The sequence below is a fragment of the Mustela erminea genome, chromosome 2, assembly GCF_009829155.1.
Source record: "Mustela erminea isolate mMusErm1 chromosome 2, mMusErm1.Pri, whole genome shotgun sequence".
Taxonomy (NCBI): Eukaryota; Metazoa; Chordata; class Mammalia; order Carnivora; family Mustelidae; genus Mustela; species Mustela erminea.
The window spans coordinates 66,665,326-66,688,030 of record NC_045615.1 but is presented as its reverse complement, the minus strand read 5'-3'; the positions used below and the strand labels follow the sequence as shown (position 1 = coordinate 66,688,030).

The 22,705-nt window shown below is 35.6% G+C and overlaps 1 protein-coding gene across 3 annotated transcripts in view; it reads left to right on the top strand.

Moving 5' to 3' along the window:
• Positions 1-451: 451 nt before the first annotated feature.
• Positions 452-22,705, top strand: part of CFI (complement factor I) — a 50,281-nt gene continuing 28,027 nt past the window's right edge. The window contains exons 1-5 of one of the 3 annotated variants that reach the window (XM_032333135.1): positions 452-564; positions 14,234-14,275; positions 16,263-16,542; positions 18,209-18,362; positions 21,758-21,939. In XM_032333135.1, coding sequence (XP_032189026.1) covers positions 508-564; positions 14,234-14,275; positions 16,263-16,542; positions 18,209-18,362; positions 21,758-21,939 — 715 coding nt within the window. In that variant the 5' untranslated portion in view covers positions 452-507. The remainder of the gene's footprint in view (positions 565-14,233; positions 14,276-16,262; positions 16,543-18,208; positions 18,363-21,757; positions 21,940-22,705) is intronic. The other 2 variants (XM_032333137.1, XM_032333136.1) reach the window with 2 other exon arrangements.

Sequence of the window (22,705 nt, the reverse complement as noted above, 5' to 3'; positions counted from 1 at the left end):
CCTTCAGGCCCTCACAAGGTTTTCTGTGCTCAGAGGATATCATTTGATCACAACATAACTGATGTATGGTAAAGGAACAGTTTTGTTGAGGATTAAAAATGTATTCATCACAGCCTTCAAGGTAATGTACTTTTACTTCTTATCTCCTGTTCTTCAGCCTTAAGGGGAAAACCATAATTTTATTTTACCAAAAACAAATTTTCTCTCATTAGTTTCTGTCTTCCCTAGAGAACAGAATTGAGGCATTGTCTAGTAACAAAGTGGGGTAATCAGTTTCCTCTGGAGGAAACATACTCCCTATTGGTCACCTCCCTCAGCTATTTACTGGGAAGAACTTTTGTGGTTTCAGTTAAGATAAAATGCTGGATTTTAGCCAAATCCTCTGAGTTCAAAAGTACAAAGCACTTTAGGACGCTTGCTCTTTCTGAATGTTTTTTCAAAGGTTAAAAATTAAATTTTGAAAGACTACCCAGGGTAAAGAAGAGAGACAGACACTGAGTCTCCAACATGAAGCTTGCTCATGTTATTTTGTTACATTTGTGCTTCTGCCTAAGTTTTTGCAAGGTAGGTAACTCAATATTTATGTAGACTATTTTAATTTGTTTTTTAAATATTATCAAAATGTAAATAAGGTGTTAAAGACATGGGGGAAGTGATGAAAAAATAAAATAAGAAGAAGTCAGAGAGGGAGGCAAACTGTAAGAGACTCTTAACTATAGGAAACAAACTAAAGATTGATAGAGGGGAGGTGGGTGGGAAGATGGGGTAACTGAGTGATGGGCATTAGGAAAGGCACTTGATATAATGAGCACTGGTTGTTATATGTAACTGATGAATCACTGAACTCTACCTCTGAAACAATACACTATGTGTTAATTGAACTTAAATAAAATAACATTTTAAATAAATAAATAAGATAAAAAGTAAAAAAAAAAAAGAAGCCTTAAGTATATTATTTTGACTTAGAGATTACATAGTTCAGATACCAACATCCGCAGTATATAGTCAGTAACAAAGATTTTATGTTAATATCTTGATGAAAGAGCTTTAAAAAATTGCTTTCTTCATGTGCTCTTTTCTGTACTTAGAAATTGAACTGAAAGAATTTTACTAATATAGGTCTGTAATTTATAGTAATTATATTAAATTAAAAAAATATCTACCTTCTACATGCAAGGTGTAGTGCTGGGCAAAGAGCATGTCTGATCTCCAAATAGCCCTTTGTACGGTTGTAGAACAATGACATAAACATGACAATGAGGAAATAATAAGATTTAAATAACTTTTGAGAAGGACCTTTTGAAAGATATTTAATTGCCAAAAATGTTACAAATATCATGTGTCAAAGGACTTTAATGAGAGGAAAAATCCTTTCCTGCTGAGAGGTCATGAAGAGTTTATGGACCAAGTGGGATTTGAGCTGGATTCATAACTCTGGATTACTGTAGAGAAACAGAGTGATTTGCATGCTTTTCAGCCTGGAAAAGCAGGAAGTGCTACGTAAAGCCCTAGTCTCCTCCAGGTGAATAAATCCATTTGATTAGAATGGAAACTTTGTGGGGAACTTGGGTAGTCAAAACTGGTATGACAGATTACAGCCAGGTTGGAAGGTCATCTATTAAGGTTAGATAGACTTAAGATATCTTAGACAACTGTTGATGATTGCCTACTTTTGTGGTCAAATTATTTTGAAACAGGATTACAAAAACTGTCTTAATGCCAGCTTAGAGAAGCAAACATTTAAAGAAAACTAAGAAATGAGAATTACTGATTTTAAGTGTCCTGTAACTCTAAGATATATATGCAGTGTTTGTAACAGAGAACAAATGGAAATAAATTAAGTGTTCATTGAAAAGAAATTGATTAAATTATTGTACATCTATAAAGGAACTATAATGTAGCTATTAAAATGATGCATTTTATATTTGTTGAGAAAAAGGCCTTACTAAAATCTTACTTTTGTTAAAGAAGAAAATATACATACATTTATGTATCCATGTGTATGTGTACATATGTGCATGTGTGTGCGCATGCACACACACACACAGATACACACATATAGCTGCTCATGTAAACAGCAATTTAAAAGTTCCTGGAGGGTATATATCAAATAGATACCAATTGCTATCTCAGGTAATGCGATTACTGGTGATTTTTATTTTTTGTTTTATATACACTTGTGAATTTTCAGAACTAAGAAATTCTGTTTTATTCGTTATTCATTTTTTTTAAATACCAAATAAATGTGTATTACTTTGGAATAGGAAAAATTTATTTTTGAGGAAAAGACATTTCAGCCACATTTTTGATTCCCAGAACAAAAACAAAAGAGTATTATTCACTTATAGAAAGGGAAGAGCCTCTTTTACTGAATAATTATTCAATAATAAAGTTGTCTTCTTTTCTTTAAAAAACAGAATTTTGTAGGAATATTAGTTTATAAAATATTAGTTTATAAAATAAAAATATTAGTTATAATATTAGTTTATAAAAGAAAATGGAATACTGAGAGATAACTATTTTTATTAGCATATAATGTATTATTTGTTTCAGTAGTACAGGTCTGTGAATCATCAGTCTTACACAATTCACAGCATTCACCATAGCCCCACCCTCCCCAGCATCCAGCCACCCCCTCCAGCAAACCTCAGTTTTTTTTAAATAACCATTTTTAAATGGAAGTTGCCATAGAGACAACATAAATGTGTTCAAAGAAGTTTTAAAATGTGTCTACATTTTCTAAATGAAATAAAATACATCTGGGAGAAATTTTTGTTATTTTGAAAGCTAGGACCAGATTTCCCTTTAAGGAATAAAAAGTCCCATCCCTTTTATATCAAAACTTTTTGGTGGATTTATTTGAAAGTGAATTATATCGATGGCAGGAGTGAACCGGAAATGGGATAGACTTAGGTTGTTCTGAATAGTGAAGTGAGAATTCTGGTTTTATTGCCCAGACATAGAGATAAGGGGACTCAGGTTTCTCTGGGAGATAAAACCAGAACACGGAGGGATTGGGTGCTGTATTAATAAACAAGGTATATTAAAGAGTAGAAATAGAAATAACCACTCAATATGGTTATTTACTACTGTAAAGTGTTGTGTTCTAACATAAACTCTGACCAAACCTTAAATTTTTATTTATCTTTAAAGTTCATTACAAACCTGTTTGTATCAGTAATATTTTGGAAAGAAAGAGCTAGGGTGATGTTCAGCAGAGTGAAGAGATGATGGAAAGACAATATGCAAAGGAAGCAACATGTAATGCAGAGAGAGAGGTCAGCAAAAATGGCAGAGTAGGCAAATCCAAACACTGTCTTTACACACACACACACAATCATGCAGACTGTCAGAAGAAACTTTGTCAGAACTCCAGTTATTAAAGCCCTATAGCATCCAAATGAACACTGAATGAAGGAAAAGGCAACTTAAAAATGGTAGGAAAACTTTGTGGCATTTCAACTTGTCCTAGCCCTACACTGTCCCCAGTTCAGTGGCAGTCTTTTTTTTTTTTTTTAAAGATTTTATTTATTTATCAGAGAGAGAGAGGGGGAGAAAGCGAGCACAGGCAGACAGAATGACAGGCAGAGGCAGAGGGAGAAACAGGCTCCCCGCCGAGCAAGGAGCCTGACGTGGGACTCGATCCCAGCACGCTGGGATCATGACCTGAGCCGAAAGCAGCTGCTTAACCAACTGAGCGACCCAGGCGTCCCTCAGTGGCAGTCTTGAAGATAGCAGTCCACATGTGGAACTCTCATCCCTAGCTCTAGAAGGAGCAGAGCAGACATTATTTTAGAAGAATGGTGTTTGTCTATTTTAATCTGCCTGGAGGATACTGGAAAGACTGATCAAACATATTTTTGTCTTTGTTTTGCCTAACTCAGAACACACTCAGAATGGAAAGCCAGTGGGCATTCCTCAAAAACATTGTCAGGCATCAGACAACCTGCAGCTACCTGGGACAAAAGATTACAGCTGAGACAAACAGTAGAGTGCCAAAGCCTGGGAGGAAAAGGTAGAGAAAGAGTTTCTGTGGGAAAATAACCATTCAAAATTCCCTGTGAATACTTGGGAATTTTTTTAAAAGCAACACATATGTCCAGGGCAGGATGCATGTTCAGAAAAAGGTCTAAGAAGACCCTAAACCAACACCTCTAGGTGATATCTAGGCTCAGTGCAGTCACGATGAAGTGAAGGCTGAGATTGTAAACGGCCTGGCTAAATGTTGGGGGGGGGGGGTGGTGGTAATCAAGCACAGGGCCAATTTGCAAAGTCTAGATGAGGTTTTTTTGTTATTGATTTGAGGAGTTTCTTATTCTTTATATTTCATTTCTTTCTCTTCTCTTCCTTTCTTTTTCCTTTCCCTTTTCCTTTTCCCTTCCTCTTGCCCTTCTTCTTCCCCCCTCTCTCTCTTTCTCTGTCTCTCCATTCAAAGAAATATTTGTCTAAACACTAACTGAGTGCAAGGTAAAGGAACAGAAACTTCAGAAACCACACATGACAAAAAAAAACACTTTGCTTTATAAAAACAGTTTAGAGAACTCACTAAACAAACAGCTACAGCCTATAGCAAGAGAGAAAAGCAAACCTTGAGGAGAAAAATGTGATTTCAAGAGTTACTGCATTGTAATATTCAAAATGTCTAGTTTTAACAAAATGATGAAGCATGTAAGGAAACAAGAAAATAATGGCCCTTTCACAGGAGAAATTAACAGAAATGAGGGAAACAGACTTTGGACTTACTAGACAAAGACTTTAGACTGACTATCTTAAATACTTTCAAAGAGCTAAAGGAAACTGGGGGGATGATGTATGAGCAAAAACAAAATATCAATGAAGGGATACATTGATATCATAAAAATCAGAAATTCCCAAGCAGAAAAGTATAATGACAGAAATGAAAAACTTACTAGAGTTTTAATAGCAAAATTGAGCAGGCAGAAAAGTAAGTGAACTTGAAGATCAGTCAATTAAAGTATCAAGTTTGAGGAGCAGAAAGAAAAAATAAGAGAAACAGAGCTTAAGACCTGTGGGACACCATTAAGAACACCAAAATATACATAATAGGAACCTCAGAAGAGGAGAGAACATGTTAGAATATTTGACAAAATAATAACCAAAAACTTCTCCAATTTGAACAAAGTTATGAATCTACAGATTTAGGAAGCATACCAGCCCCCAAAAGATAATGCAAAGAAGTCCACACCAAGGCACATTATAATGAAACTGTTAAAAGCCAAGGAACAAAACAATATCTTGAAAGCAGCAAGAGAAAAGCAACTCATCGTGGACAAGGAATTTTCAGTAAGATTACAAGTATATTTCTCATTAGAAACCATGGAGGCATGGAGAAAGGAGTGGGATGATACTCTTAAAGTGCTGAAAGAAAAAACTGTCAATCAACAATTCTATATAGAACAAAAAAATCCTTTAAAAATGAAAGAGAAATTAAGATATTTTCAGATAAACAAAAGCTGATGGAGTTAGTTACTAATAGAAAGGAAATTCACTCAAAGAAAGTCCCATAAGCTGAGCAAAAATATGCTAGATAGTAGCTGGAAGCATAAGAAGAGATAAAGAACTTCAGTAAAGATAACTAAATAGGTAAATACAAAAGTCAGTGAAATTTTATTTTTGGTTTGGAGCCCCTCTTTTTTTCACGTGATTTAAAAGAAGAATGTAGAAAAAAATAATTATAAATCTATGTTAACATGCATAAAATGCATAAAGATGTAATGTGTGACCATAACAACATAAAAGGGGGGAGGGGTTTACAAGCAACAAAATGTAAGAGCAGGGTTTTTATATGACCTTGAAGTTAGGTTTATATCAATTCTAACTAGATTGCTCTACATTTAAGATGTTAAGTATATAATCTCCATGTCAGCCACACAAAAAAATCTTAAAAATATATAAAAATAAGAAAATCAAAAGAGTTCACTACAAAGAAATCAACATACACAAAAGAAGTCAATAACAGAGGACATAAAGAACAATACTTACAATGCATACAGAGAACAAATTGCAAAACAACAAAAGTTAGGCATTCTTTATAAACAACTTAAATATAAGTGGGTTAAATTCTCCATGAAAGGCATAGATTGGCAGAGTTTATTTTATAAAAAACTAACCATGGTCCAACTATATGCTATATGCTATATACAAGAGACTCTATATACATGATCCAACTATATGCTTTATAAAGAGACTTTAGATCCAAAGACACAAATAGATTGAAAGTGAGAGGATGGAAAACAATATTCCATACAAAAAGTAACCAAAACAGAACTGGAAGTAACAGCACTAATATCAGATGAAACAAAGAACATTAGATATTGATAAAAGAGTTCATCTAAAATATATAATTATAAACATATACACACCAAATAGTCGAACCCAAAATACATGAGACCATGACATAATGGAAGGGAAAAAAAGAATTCTATAATAATAATTGGAAACTTCTATATCCCACTTTCTGTAATAGAATTTCCATAATAGAAAATCTAGACAGAGGGCGCCTGGGTGGCTCAGTGGGTTAAGCCTCTGCCTTTGGCTCAGGTCATGATCTCAGGGTCCTGGGATCGAGGCCCGCATCAGGCTCTCTGCTCAGCAGGAAGTCCGCTTCTCCCTCTCTCTGCCTGCCTCTCTGCCTACTTGTGATCTCTCTCTCTCTCTATTTCAAATAAATAAATAAAATCTTAAAAAAAAAAAGAAAATCTAGACAGAATATTAATAAGAAAATAAAGGATTTTAATAGCACCATAAATCAACCAGACCTAACAACTAAACATATAGAGCACTACACCCAACAGAAGCAGAATACAAATTTTTTTTCAAGTGCACATAGAACATTCTCCACCATAGGCCATATGTTAGGCCACAGAAAATGTCTCAATACGTTTTAAAATGTTAAAATAATAAGAAATATTTCCTCTAAAGATGATGGAATAAAACTAGAAATCAGTAACAGAAAGGAAACTGGAAAATTCACACATACGTGGAAATTAAACAATATGCTTTAAAACAACTGGTGGTCAAAGAAATCACAGAACAAATTAGAAAACACTTAGAAATGAATGAAAGCAAAAATACAACATACCCAAACATATGAGATATGGCAAAGCAGTTCTCACATGGAAATTTATAGCAGTAGATGCCTACATTAAAAAAGAACAAAAATCCTTAATCAGAAACCTAACCTTACACCTTACAAGAACCAGAAAAAGAAGAGCAAGCTAAATCCAAAGCTAGAAAAAAGAAGTAAATAATAAAGATTAGAATGGGGAATATACTGAATTTTGTCAAATGCTTCGTATTTCTGTGGTGTCGGTAATTATTTCTGTTTCATTTCTGACTTTATTTATTTGGGTCCTCCATTTTTTCTTGATGAGTCTGGCTGAAGGTTTATCAATTTTGTTTATTTTTTCAAAGAACCAACTCTTGGTCTTATTGAACTTTACATTTTTTAGTCTCTATTTCACTTATTTCTGCTCTGATCTTTATTAGTTCCTTCCTTCCACCAACTTTGGGCTTTGTTTGTTCTTCTAGTTCCTTCAGGTATAAGACTAGATTGTTTATTTGAGATTTTCCTTGTTTCTTGAGGTAGGTTGGCATTGCTATAAATTTTCCTCTTGGAACTGTTTTTGCTGTATTGCAACGATTTTGGACCATTAAGTCTTCATGTTCACTTGTCTCTATTTTTCCTCTTTGATTTCTTCACTGACCCATTGGTTACTCAGTAGCATGTTGTTTAGCCTCCAAAAAAAGTAGAAGAGGAAGATGGTGAAGGAGGAGAGGAGGAAAAGAAAAGAATGTAGATGGAAAAAATAAATGGTAAGATAATAGAATCAATTAAACCAAAAGCTGGTTCTTTGAAAAGATCACCTAAATTGACAAACCTTAGCTAGATTGACAAAAAAAGAAACAAGTAAAATCAGAGAGTGAAAACATTACTGCTGACCTTACAGAAGTCAAAAGAATGATAAGAGTTCTGTGAACAATTATATGCCAACAAATTAGATAACCTAGTTGAGTGGACAAATTCCTATAGACACATTACCAAAACTGAATCAAGAAGAAATAGTAAGTATGAATAGACACATAACCAGAGTTGAATCAATGATTAATTTTTTTTCATCAAAGAAATGTCCAGTATCAGATGACTTCATTGGTAAATTTACTAAATATTGAAAGAATTAACATTAATTTTTCTCAAACTCTTAGAAAAGGAGTGAATACTTTATTCATTTTATGAGTCCAATATTACTCTGATAACAAAGTCAAAGATACCACAAGAAAAGGTACAAAGCAGAAATAAAAGCTATTGTCTTCACTGACCTCCCCCCATATCAGATATTTCCAGAGATTTCCAGCATTCGTCATTTTTCTGTGTAAGTCCAGAATTCCATCCAGCATAACTTTCCTTCTGCTTAAAGGACTTTTTTTTTTAACTTTTCTTGTAAGGCAGATATACTGGTGATTAATTTTTCACCTTTTTTGTCTAAAGAGGTTGTTATTTGCCTTAAACTTTTAATGATGGGGCACCTGGGTGGCTCAGTGCTTAAGCGTCTGCCTTTAGCTGAGGTCCTTATCCCAGAGTCCTGGGATAGAGCCCGGCATTGAGCTCGCTGCTTGGTGGGAAGCCTGTTTCTCCCTCTCCCACTCCCTCTGCTTCTGTTTCCTCTCTCACTGTCTCTCTTTCTCTCTGTCAAATAAGTAAATAAAATCTTTAACGAGAAAAAAACTTTTAATGATATCTTTGTTAGGTATAGAAGAATAAGTCAACAGGATTCCCCCCACCCCAATATTTTTTAACTGTTACTCCACTATCTTCTTACTTGCATTAGTGATGAGACCTCTGCTGTCACACTAAACCTTTGTTCCTTTGCCCATAATGTGTCTTGTCTCTTTGGCTCTTTGAAGATTTTCTCTTTGTCGCTGGTATTATTTGAACAGTTTGAGTATGATATGCCTTCATGGAGTTTCCTTCATGTTTCTTCTGCTTGGGGTTCATTAAACTTGTTGGAACTCTGAATTTATATTTTTCATCAAATTTAGAAAAGTGTCAGCCACTGTTATTTCAAATATATTTTTTGTTCCCATCTCACTCACTCCTTTGGAACTCCAGTTGCACACATGCCATGCCACTTGAATTTGTTGCATGGCTCATTCATACCTTGTTTGATATATCTTTGGGTTTTCTAATCTTTTCTTCTGATGAGTCCTACCTGTAGTTAGTTCCATCCAGTATATATACTTTTTTAATCTCAAATATTGTAGTTTTCAACTCTAGAAGTTCAATTTTGATCCCTTATATTTTTCATGTTTTTGATTAACCGTTTTAACATGTAGAATACAGTTATAATAAATGTTTGAATATCCTTGCCTGCTTATTCTAACGTCTGTGCTAGTGTTCTGGGTGAATTTCAGCTGATTGATTTTTCTCATTATGAATCATATTTTGCTGCATCTTTGCATGCCTAGTATTCTTTATTGGATATCAGATACTGTGAATTTTACTTTGCTGGATGTTGAGTATTTTTGTATCCTTATAAATATTCTTGAACTTTGTTCTGAGATGTAATTAAGTTACTTGAAAAACAGTTTGATCCTTTCAGGTCTTGGCTTTAAGCATTTATTTTTTTTTTTTTAGATTTTATTTATCTATTTGACAGACCGAGATCACGAGTAGTAAGAGAAGCAGGCGGGGCGGGGGGGGGGGGGAGGCTCCCCGCTGAGCAGAGAACCCGATGCAGGGCTCGATCCCAAGACCCTCGGATCATGACCCGAACTGAAAGCAGAGGCTTTAACCCACTGAGCCACCCAGGCGCCCCAGCTTTAAGCATTCTTACATAGGACCAGAAATCCCCAGGAATCACAAGTGGTGAGAACGAGCAATGTTCATGGCCCTGTTTGAATGTGGGCCCTATCACCTAGAATTCTTTTCGGTGGCTCCTTCCCCAGTCTGTGGTAGTTTCATCATACCCACGTGCTGATGAATACTCACTGAACACTCAGAGGGCATCTGTTAAGAAGCTCCAAAGGTCTCTTTCTATTCTACTCACTTCTTTCCAGTACTCGATTCTGTGAACGGTAGCTGCTTTGGTCTCCTCAGACTCTCAAATCTGTCTCCTCAGCTCAAGGAGTCCCTTAGGCTCAGCTAAAGTTCTGTCTCTCTGCACCACAGTCTTGGAACTTTCTCAAGGTAATCAAATGGAACAATTATACAACTTCTTAATTTACCTGTCAACTCTCAGGGATCACTATCCTTCTTTGCCTGATGTCCAGTATCTTAAAAATCATTGATTTCCATATTTTGTCCATTTCTTGGTTGTTTTAAACTGAAATGTACACCTGGTCCCTATTATTCAATCTTGATGGGAAGCAAAAGAATTCTTATTTAACATAATTTTAATAAATTTTAATTTAGATAGCCACATTTGGCTAGTGGCTCTTATATTAGATAGTACAGTTAACAATTGCTGTTTTTACCAAGATTGATATTTTTAAATGCAAATGTAAACTACAAATGGGCATATTTTTAAAAATATATCCTTTAATAGTCATTTTATTGAGTTAATTCAATCATCTCTCAGTTTAGCCCTGTTAGAGGCAGTCTCATATATATTATACATTGGAATTGTTCAAGCTCATTTCAGGTAGAACTCCTGTCTCCAAACTCCATGTTTTCACATTTTTCTGAATATAAACAGATTCAAAATAACAGTGTTGTCACAATGAATTGTAAGGATGAAGGGATGAAGAAACAAGTTGAGCTTTCAGTTTTTTCATTCTAATGACCATTTGGAATTTTTGTTTTTAAAATATAAAATAGTAAAACAGTGCAGACCAGCAGGTGTGCCAAGTGCAAACAATAGTACATACAGGACATATTTTACCAAGTTTGAGTAGTATTTTTTAAATGAAACTTATTCTTTATTATAAATGTATTTACTTGTTCTTAAACTGCAATATTATTGGGGCGTCTGGGTGGCTCAGTCAGTTAAGCATCTGCCTTCATCTCAGGTCATGATCTCAATGTCCTTGGATTGAGGCCTACTCTGGCTCCCTGCTCAGTGGGAAGCCTGCTTCTCCCTCCCTCTGCGGTTGCTCCTCTGCTTGTGCTCTCATTCTCATTCTCTCTCAAATTAATTAATTAATTAATTAAATCTTTTTAAAAGCCTGCAATATTATTATTCATTACTATAACAGACCTATATATAGGTATAATTTTTTCCCTTTTTCACCAAATGCATTTATTATGTAGTTAAAAATATTTATCAATTTTTTCTTATTTGTACTGTACTATGTTTTTTATTCTTTTATTTTTATAAACATGGTTTTATATATATGAATTTCAGTGAAAGAAGATGTTTGCTCTTCACATTTTTCTGCATAATATATCATTCATTTCTTTCATGGTTTTTACTGAAAATAATTTTGTTGTGTAAGAAGTAATGTTTTATAAAAGTATCTGTTCTGGGGGCACCTGGGTCGCTCAGTTGGCTTGGGCATCAGACTCTGTTTCCACCCATGTCCTGATCTCAAGGTAGTGAGATTGAGCCTGGTGTTGGGCTCTGTGCTCTTGCTCATGCAGAGCTTGAGATTCTGCTTGAGTTTCTCTCTCTCCCTCTCTCTTCCTCCCTCCCTTGCTTGCTCTCTTGCTGTCTTTCTCTAAAATAAATATATTTTTTTAAAGTGTGTGGTCTGTGTGTCAAATACACTAGGCTTGCCATTTTTTCAATAGACGAACACTTTTTTGCAACTCATATTCCAAAGGGCTGGTTTCTTTAACATACAGAGTTCCTACAAAACAAAACAAAACAGCCAAACAAACAAACAAACAAGACAGCAATCCAGTATACATCAGCAAAAGATACAGTTAGTGCAAGGAGAAAAATAAAAATCTCTCTTAAAGTTTGAAGATACTGAAAGATGTTCAGCCTCGCTCATTGGGGAAAATTGCAAATAAAATTGTACTCTGATAACATTTTTATATGCTAGATTGGCTAAGATAAAAAGTTTAGTGAGGCATATGTTCTGTGGTCAAGCATTATGGAAAATAGACACTGCCATAGATTGATGATGGGAATGCAAATGAAAACCTTTGGAGCACCTGGGTGGCTCAGTGGATTAAAGCCTCTGCCTTCAGCTCATGATCCCAGGGTCCTGGGATCAAGTCCTGAATCCGGGCTCTCTGCTCAGCAGGGAGCCTGCTTCCTCCTCTCTCTCTCTGCCTGCCTCTCTGCCTACTTGTGATCTCTGTCAAATAAATAAATAAAGCTTTGGGACACCTGGGTGGCTCAGTTGGTTAAGCAGCTGCCTTTGGCTCAGGTCATGATCCCAGCGTCCTGGGATCCAGTCCCACATCGGGATCCTTGCTCTGCAGGGAGCCTGCTTCTCCCTCTGACTCTGCCTTCCACTCTGACTGCCTGTGCTCGCTCTCGCTCGCTCTCTCTCTGACAAATAAATAAATAAAATCTTAAAAAAAAAATGAAAACCTTTATAGAGAGAAATTAAGCAATATCTATCAAAGTTAAAAGTGCTAATTTTTTTTATTCAGCAGTTTCACTCCCCGGTAAGTACTGACATGTATTTAGTATATGTGGGAAATGATGTGTATCATATAAAAAGATTCACTGTAACATTGGTTATAATGACAAAACATTGGAAAGGGCCACTGGTTGCAAATTGCACTGGTGTTGGGGGGCAGAGTTAGGAAGAAAAATATGAGCTCATGTGCAATGATGAAATCTAGAAAGATTCACAAAGGACTATTAAATGGTCGACTCTGAGGTGGACCCGTGTAGGTTGAATGGATAAGGAAAGAAAGGAAATATGCTTTTTACAGGCACCCTTTTGAACCTATTTATAATATTCTTTTGTGTTTCCTGTTTTTAAAAAGTTAATTAAAAATAAAAACAACAAAATTTCAGCCATCTTACCTTCATAATAAAAAACAAAACAAACAAACAAACAAACAACAAAAACCCAATAAACTAGGCCAATGATTTTTTTTCATCTCTGAGGCAAAAATAATGGAATTGATCCCAAAGCAATATTTTCAATTTTTTAAGAGCAAGGTATCAGGGTCCACCCTACCTATGCACACCATAAAACCATTTTTCTACCATTTCCAACAACAACATGCTGGTCCTAGTCCAAACAGGATAGTTATTTAAAAAAGAAAACAAACAGCAAAAATATCAAAATTCAAATTCTTTATGCAAATTAAAACAATTCATCATTATGTATTAGTAGAGAAATATTACTTTTTTATCTGAATAGGACAGTGGCTGCTTAAGTATCTAATTGTCGAGGTATCAGAGCATGACTTTATATCAGAACAGGTATAATACAAGATGGACAGATCAAAGGAGAGAAAAAAATGTAGAAAAAATTGCTAGCAAAGACCAGGATGAGAAGAAACTGAAGCCACAGAGGGGCTAAAACTCTTCCAATGGAAAGACTTCCCATATAGTTATTAACTTTCAGAATAGAAGTTCTTTATTCACTTCTGGGGGAAAAAAACAAAATTCCATACTATTTACTCTTTTTGAATCTTTTCCATTTTTTTCCTCAGTGTTTTCCAGGGATATGATGATTGTGCCAGTTAGTTAATGCCATGATAATAAAATCGCCATAAAATCTCAGTGGCATAAAATTTTATTTAGTGTATTAGTCTGCAGGTTGGCTGGTGATCAGGTGATCTAAGCTGGACTCTGATAGAGTGTTTCTTTGCTAGCCTGGCCTTGTTCTTCTCATAGCTGTGGCAGAGAAGCAAAAGGACAACCCATTTGGACAAATACTTTCCAATCTCTTGTGTCCCATCTGCTGACTTCCTGTTAATTAAAGCAAGTCACATGGCCAGACCCAGAGTCTAGAGTTAAGAAAATACAAGACACCCTGCCCCCAGTGAGAAGCACAGCAAAGGACTGGAAGGTAGGGAGGGTAGAACTGGAGCCACTTGGAATCCGCCACAGTTGCCATCATATTTGCATTTCTATAGGGTCTTAAATGTTTATTTGGTTTTCCCATGTATTTTTCATTTGATCCCTCAAACAGTTCTGTGAGAATATTATTTTTATTTTCCACATTTTATGGAAGAACAGAATCAGAAAGTAAAGTCATTTACTGAAGATCACATAGCTACGTAGCAGTGGAAGGGGGGCAGTGGAGGCCTTTTCTGTGCTTTGGTCATTGTTGATGGTTCTTTTTCCTTTGTTTATAGAATATAGATGAAAAACAAAAACAATGGACAAAGACAACACAGGTAAAGCTATACAGCTGTATATTGGGGTGAATAGGAGTTGTTTCTTGTTTTCTAATTGCCAACCATCTATTTAATATTGTGTCATTGTAGCCATGCCTAGAATAAAAAGACAAAATTCACATCAAAATAATTGCTACATCATTGCAAATAACCAAGGAAAGGGCCAAAAACAAACCAAACAAAAACAAACCCATATACACAGAAAAGAAAGATAACTAAAGGAGTTGAGTCATGTTTTGTAGATGAGTAGACTATAGTCATGATTGCTAAAAATTTTTGAACATGTGTTTCTAGTGTATGTGAATATATTTAGTAATAAATAATAATTACACTGCTATATAAATAATGCACCCTAAAAGACAATTTTAAGTACATAAATAATATTTTAATAATGTTCATCAATCTCAATGAAATAATGTCATTAAACACACTTTATTATTTTTAAAAATCTTCATTTGCCTTAATGGCATATTAGCTGCAAAAGATACTTCAGAAAGAGCAACACACAAGAAACACATAGGGAGAGGTTCATCATTAATGATACCAGATATAAATCTATATTTCAAATACTCATTTTAATTCTACTAACTGCGTGACAGGACTGACTTCTGTCATATTTTATTTTATTTTATTTTATTGTTAAATAATATAAATAAAATTATTTAAATAATATAAATAGAATTATTAAATTTTTATTGTATTTTATTAAAAATATTTTATTATATTTATCATATTTTATTGTTTTTACCCCCATGATGTGGCTGATGAACAGCTTCTACTGGGGTTAGAGTTGTAGACTCTGCCATTTACTTTTCCAGTGGTGTTGTGTTTTGGCATTTTTTTCAATCCAACATTCATTTCATGCTATGAATCTTTAAGCCACTTACCCATTTGTGATGATTATTTTTAGTTAAAACTAAATCATATAACCCATAACAGTCCTTAATATGGCACATGTATATGATCCTCCATCTTTAAACAAAAACCTTCTCCTTACTCAATATCCCCTTCCAATTATCACCCCATTTCTGTGTCCCTTTACATCTAAGCTCTCAAAAAATTTCCTATTGCTTTTGCTTGCTTGAGTGTCTTTCTAAACCATTCTCATACTCTACTCCTGCTGTCTCTTACCAGTTTCCTGACCATGACCATTCCATTTAAAGCCTACGAAATCCCATATGCCCATTCCCTAAATACATTCTGCACCATCCTTCCTGTGTTTTGCTAACACCAGCCCTCTGCCAGGATCTGTCCTTCCTCACCTTGCTCAAATGCTACCACCTCCATGAGGCCTTTTTAAATTCCCCAAGGAAAGTTAAGCAATTAATTTATTAATTCCCCTAGAAAGCCTAGCTCTCTTCCATTCTGGCTCTCCAAGAGGACTGTGTTATATTTGTTCCACTGCTATATCAATTACCATAATCTGCCTTCTTCCCAGTTATTATGTTTCTGTCTTATTGCCTAGATATCAAGCCCTTGGAAGACAGAGCCCATGCACATTCATCTAAAAGAAACTTTATACACAGTGGGAGTTTAACAAATGATTTTGCATTTATTAATAAAATTGACCAATTTATTCATCAGTTCATTCCACAAGACTATATTTAGCACCAATTCTGTTACTTCTTAACATGACTTATGAGATTCATTGATTTCTTCCAAGGCAGGATTTTATGTTGTCTTTAGGATAATAATAGCTCCTATTGATTTCATGCCTAGTACCTGTCAACCATTATATGTGTAGAATTTCTAATCCTTGCAATAGCCTTGCAAGAAGCTATTACCCCCATTTTCCAGATGAGGAAACACACATTTCATGAGGGCAAGGGCATATAACCGTAAGTACCCAAACTAGGACTTGAAGTCACATTTGTGATTCTGTAAGCCACTACACAACATCCCCTCTTCTGTACTGTGGGCTTTCCTTCACTTAATCATCTTCAAAAAGAAGATTTTAGTTTGTCAATGTTTATTTTGTGTTTTACAGCTTTCTGCAATAAAAAAAACACCTCAAAATGATCTGGTAGACAAAAAGTGCTTAACTGAAAAATACACACATCTCTCCTGCAGCAAAGTCTTCTGCCAACCGTGGCAGAAATGCATTGATGGGACCTGTATTTGTAAACTCCCATATCAGTGCCCAAAGAATGGTACCGCAGTGTGTTCAACTAATGGGAAAACCTACCCAACTTACTGTCAGCAAAAGAGTGTTGAATGTCTTCGTCCAGAGTCAAAATTTTTAAATAGTGGAGCATGCACAGCTCAAGGTAGGAAAAACCTAGTTGAATTTATGATGTAACAAGGAAATTGTTTGCTATACTTTCTATTAGAAAGTGAAATTAGAAAATAATTTTGCTATGAAATGTTATGATGCCAATTCAAAATTCCTCTCTAGACCCAATTGCGATGATAACCAAAGAAATTCCGGTCACCAGAATATAGTTAGCCTTCGAGTCTACTGCACAAGGCCCTGAGGCCAGTCCTTCCCCCTCAGTGCCTCTGCCACTCTCTGCTGCCCAGCCCTTCAAAATTATCCCCACTCTCACTTTGACTTGACCAGTAGAACTATGCCCAGAGCCGTTGAGTTGGTTCAGAATCCAATGAACAAGTCTTTATGTGAGGTTGATGCTAATAGGGAGCTGTACCTCTAGGCCTCCAGTTCCCATAATTTCTTCCAGCATCCATCCCATCAGCCCCTACCCTTAGGGAGCCCCAACCCCACTGGCCTTGATCTAAGGGGAGCTCGGGCCACTGCTAACCTAGGACATGCTCTAACCTAGCAAACTTGGCACATCAGACAAAAGAGCTTTTCTACACTCCATCCAGGTTCCTAATGCAGTGAGGAGGCTGGGATGCCAGTATGTGGATTTGTGGAGTGGTTAAGGTTAGGAGTCTTAACTGTCAGATTGAGTGGCAAGCCCCTCCACCCAAACTCAGTTATTGACAAGCGACGTCACTATCAGATCGCATTTTCCACATCTGTAAAATGTGAATGACACTAGTTCCTAACTCATATGACCCTCATGAAAATAAAATAAAATGATGTATATAAAGGTCTTCACACAGTGTTTGGCACACAAAAAGAGCTCATGTAATTTTAACTATGACAGCAAACCTCAGGCTTATCTTCTAATATTAGTTATCATAGGCACTTCATGAACTAATTGAAAAAACACTCAAAACATTCTCTTTTTAAAGATTTATTTGTTTTAGAGAGAGAGGGAAGGAGAGGGTGCAGTGGGGGAGGGACAGATGGGGAGGGAGAGAAAAACTCAAGCAGAGTCCATGCTCAGTGAGGAGCTTGACTGGGGCATAATCTCATAGAGATTGAGATCGTGACCTGAGTCAAAATCAAGAGTCAGGTGCTCAACCCACTGTGCCACCCAGGCACCTCAAAACATTTCTTTTTAGTTACCATGACATATGCTGGCACACAGCACCTAAATATCTGTGTGATGCTGAGTGAAGAGGTTGAGGCACTGTAGAGCAGGAAGACGAGAGCTCCTACTGCCTGTTGAACAGGAGGGAAGCAAAATTGGAGATTACTTTGTCAGTGGTAGGCTTTTGTTCTCTTGAGTTATTAAATGCCATAAATATATGAGAATACATAAAACTTTTTTATGTTCTAATTCTTGTTTGGCTTACATTGAAGAGCACACACTTGGGAGTGAGATCAATATGGTAGCTTTCAATTCCTGGTTTCCTCACTGGAGCAAGCAACTTAACCTCATGTGTAAACATGGGATAAATAATCAGTGTCGTCTTCACAGGGTTGCCTCATGAAATAATTGCTTACTATTATTTGTTAAAATCTTCATGGTGTTCAAAGTTAATTTGAAATTCTCTTTTTTGTTATTTTAAAGGCTTTTCATCAAGAGGTGAAAAGGTGAATGCTTAAATATTGCTTATTGTTTTGGTTCTTTTAAATTTTAGGACAATTTGGTGTTTCTGTAAAGTACGGGAATACCACTTCAGAAGGAATTGTTGAAGTAAAACTTGTAGACCAAGATAAGGAAATGTTCATATGTAAAAAAACCTGGAGCATTATAGAAGCTAATGTGGCCTGTCTTGAACTTGGATTTCAGCTGTGAGTGCTTGTTGTCAGTGGATTTTCCCAGGATTGGTTTTATTGTTCCAACTATTTGCTTTTTTTTTTTTTTAAGATGATTTTATTTATTTATTTGACCGAAAGAGAGCATGCAAGCAAAGGGAGCGGGAGAGGGAGAAGCAGATTCCCTGCTGAGCAGGGAGCCTGAGGCAGAGCTGAACCCCAGGACTCTGGGATCATGACCTCAGCCAAAGCAGAGGCTTAACCAACTGAGCCACCCGGGCGCCCCAACTATTTGCTTTTTGATTACCCACTCTTTCTCTGCCTTAATTTCCTCATATGTAGCTTGAGAATATTAACTACCTGTCTCATAGCATTGTTATGAGGATTAAATATGTTCATGTTTCACTAGCACTTAGAACACCCCTGAGCACAGAGCACATATAAGTTGGTTGAAGTATCTGGATATATGAATCCTTTGTAGTTCCAGAGAATTGTAAATATGTTTATTACCATCTGTCTCTACTTGTCTATAATTATGTCCACTTTTTCATACCTAATATTGTTTATCTATGCCTTCTCTTTTTATCAGCCTTAAAGAGATCTATTTAATTGTGTTTTTGATTTTTACATTTTATACGTAAATTGTCTCCTGTGACTTTCTCTCAACTTCATTAAGTTTGTTGTCCCTCTCCTTTTCTCTACTGTATTTTTCCTCATTCCTTGAGTTAAATACTTACTTAACTCATCAATTTGTAACTTTTCTTATTTTCTAATACAAGCATTTAAGATACAAATTTCCCACTAGATAATGCTTCATCTGCATTCCATAAGTCTCAGTGGCATAAAGGTACACATTATTTATTGTTCAATTTGAAATATTTTTAAATGTTCAGTATAATTTCTTTTTTTGATTTAGAAGTTTCTTTATTACTTCCCTAATGAATATATATTTGCTTTTAGTTAACTTTTTGTTATAGAGTTCTTATTTAATTGTACTGTGGTAAGAGAATGGTCTCTATACGATGATAATTGTTTAAATATTTGTTGACACTTGCTTTGTGCTAAGTATATTTTATTTTATTTATTTTGTGCTGAATATATTTTAAATGTTTCATGTGCAGGGTTCTATATGATAAATATGTTGTCCATTAAAAAAAGTCAGCCTGTTAACTGCTTTGTTCAAATCTTTTCCTAGTTATTTACATACAAGCTTTCTATGTCTTTATCTTTTAAATGTGTCCTTTACAAACAGCATGTATCTAGATTTTTTAAAAAAAAAATCCAATATGACAATAACTATCTGAATTAGTCCATTTACAGTATTGTGATTATTTACATTGTTGAATTTATTTTCCTTATCTTATTTTAGTAGTATTATTTACCCTGCCTTTTCTGTGTACTTGTTTCTTCCTATTCTAATTTCTATTGGGTTTAATAAAGCTGTTGTATTTTTTAAACCTCCCACCCCCCTCTACTTGGTTTGTAAACTATATACACCCTATTTCTGTTCCTTTAGTGGTTATCACCTTATTTATACCATGAATTCTTGACTTAGGAAGTCCTCACCCTCTTAGGAATAATATAAGGAATGTCACTATTTCTACCAAGTTTCCAGTATTTAGTTCCACATTATTTTTCTATATCCCCGAAGTTAATTTCTATTATTATATAATAAGCAGTTGTTATTACTGTTATTCAACTAGTGCTTACTCAGGTTTATTTCATGTTTACCAAAATCTTGGTTTGTTGCTGCTTCTTACATTTTTCAACTTTATTCTGAATTTATTTTCTGTCTTCTTAAACCACATCTGCTAGTAGTTAATTAGTGAGAGTATCTTATTAAGTTGAGGCACAAGATATTTGTGGTTTTTGACAGTTTGTGACCTACAACCTAGAATTCAACCTAATAGGAAACTCTCTCCGTCTTTGATCGCCCAGTATTTTGCTCTTATCATACTTTGTATGAGCTCATAGACAGACTTGTCTTACTGTATTTTATTTATTTATTTTTAAAGATTTTATTTAATTATTTGAGAAAGAATGAGAGAGATCACAGAGGTAGAGGGAGAAGCAGACTGCCTGCTGAGCAGAGAGCCCCATTTGGGATTGAGTCAATCCTAAAACCCTGGCATCATGACCCAAGCCGAAAGCAGACACTCAACCAACTGAGCCATCCGGGACCCCCCAGACTTCTCTGATGTTAGCCGGGGTATTTTCCTTACTTCTTTAAGAGCTCATTGAGCCCCTTGACATGCTCCCTGCTCAGCTGGGAGTCTGTTTCTCTCTCTCCCTCTGCTCCCCCTCACCCACATGTGCTCTCTCCCTTTCTCTCAAGTAAATAAATAAAATCTTAAAAATGAAAAAGAAGAAGAGCTCACTGAATGCATTTTATCTAGTACTTTTAGATAGTTTTAAATTGAGATTTTTTTTTTCAAATTATTTACCTGTGCGATTGCCCCAATGGCTCTTCTTTGCTTTGATGCTGTTTGGCACAGTTTTATGACTCCTTTTTACCATCATTACTGATCTGAAATCATTAAAAATGCCTTTCTTAATTCCTTTAAATATCTAATATTTATATTGCCATTATTGCTTTGTTATTGTTTATATTTACCTAATGCATCTTTGCCCAGCTTCTTATTTTTAACACCATTTCTTTCTAAAGAGAAGCAGGGAGCAATTGAAGGTTCTAGCAGAATATTTTACTGGAACTTATCATCTCTAGTGTATAGAGTCATAGAGGTAGCACAGATTCTAAACAAATTGAGAAGTCCAAGCAATGGCATATAGATGCCAAAATATCCCCTTAATATTGTCGAGGCTGAGTTGAGGACATGGCTAGGTTTAAAAAAAAAAAAAAATGAACATGCTATAATTAAACCAAATTAATCTCCCAAATTCTAAGCAACAATGGGGCCAACCAAGTAAGCCTTTCAGCATGAGGCCTGTGAAGAGGTCCCCAAAAGAAAAATGGAAAGGTGAGCTAACCTTGCCCGATTTGTAATTCCAAAATTCCCTGATTGATTATTCTACTCCTGTTCCTTGAGCAAAAAGGAGTTAAGAGATGGAGAGAAGCCAAGAATGATGCATCTCAGGTTGGAAAGAAATATCAGGAGTGTGGAAGAAAGCATTTTTAACAGGAAACAGAGAAGAGGAAAGTAATATTTGCTGAGTGTTTGCCAGCTTTGAATTTTGGCTAGCCAATGTAAATTGATTGTTTTCATCACTCTTTACAAAACCAGCTGAGAGTATCCTATTCCCTTTTACAGGTTAAGAGACTGAGGTTCAGAGAATTTAAGCATCTTGTTCAATGTATTACTCATATGTAGAAAATTAGAGGAAATTACTTCAGTTCCTTACCTCCTAAGGTAAGGTTATAAATGCAAAGTACTAATCATTCTACCCTAATGTTTCATTTATTCTAATTGTAGAGGTGCTTTTGATATTCAAAAACAGTTTGAGTTTCCTGAAAATGACTCTGTAAATTCCACTGAATGTCTCCAAGTGCATTGTCAAGGATTCGAGACAAGTTTGGCTGAATGTACTTTTACTAAGAGAAGAACTAGAAATGACCAGGATTTTGCTGGTGTGGTTTGCTACACGCACAATACAGGTTGGTAGGGGAGTTGCATGAAACTTCCAAACTTCCTTCAAAATTGTTTATTGCATGCCACATCTGTAGTAAACAAATGTGATAGATACTCAGTTGCAGTAATAGAGGCAAAATCATTTTGGGGGCTTTAGAATGTAAATTACTGCTTTTCCTCTATTGTACCTTTTTTGCGTTTAAATATTACTTCTCTCCAGGTTCCTATATGGGGAGCAAAGTTGCCTGACTCCTCTTTGCTTGCTGAAACATCTGGATTGAAGTTAATACAACAAACATAAGTAATGCAAATATCAGAAGAAACCTCAATATCTCCTTTGAGAGGGCCAGTCTACACACTTCAAAATGTCTTTAAAATATTCAAATGACCACAGTCTCAAGACAGTCACTGCCACTTTTCTCTTTGGTCCTGACACTGGAATATTTTAGTCACATGTATGGTTTTAAAGGCTAAACACTTTTTTGGTGCTTGAAAAAAAATACCATCGAAATACAAATGACACTGCCCAAGTCAAGGAATGGAAGTGAGGATTCCTGCGGCAGCACAAAAGGAATCAGTGAGCACCCGTGCTTGCCGGTGTGAGCAAGGACCTGTGGTCCCTGAGCCCCTTCCCCAACCTCAGCAAGCACAGACCTCTGCGCTAAATACTGGTTTTCAGAGATACCAAAGGGACTCCATAAGCCAGCTTTGGCATATTTTTTCCTTATTTACCATATATATTATGTTGATGCTACCAATACGTTTTATATCATTTACTATTTGATGCCTGAC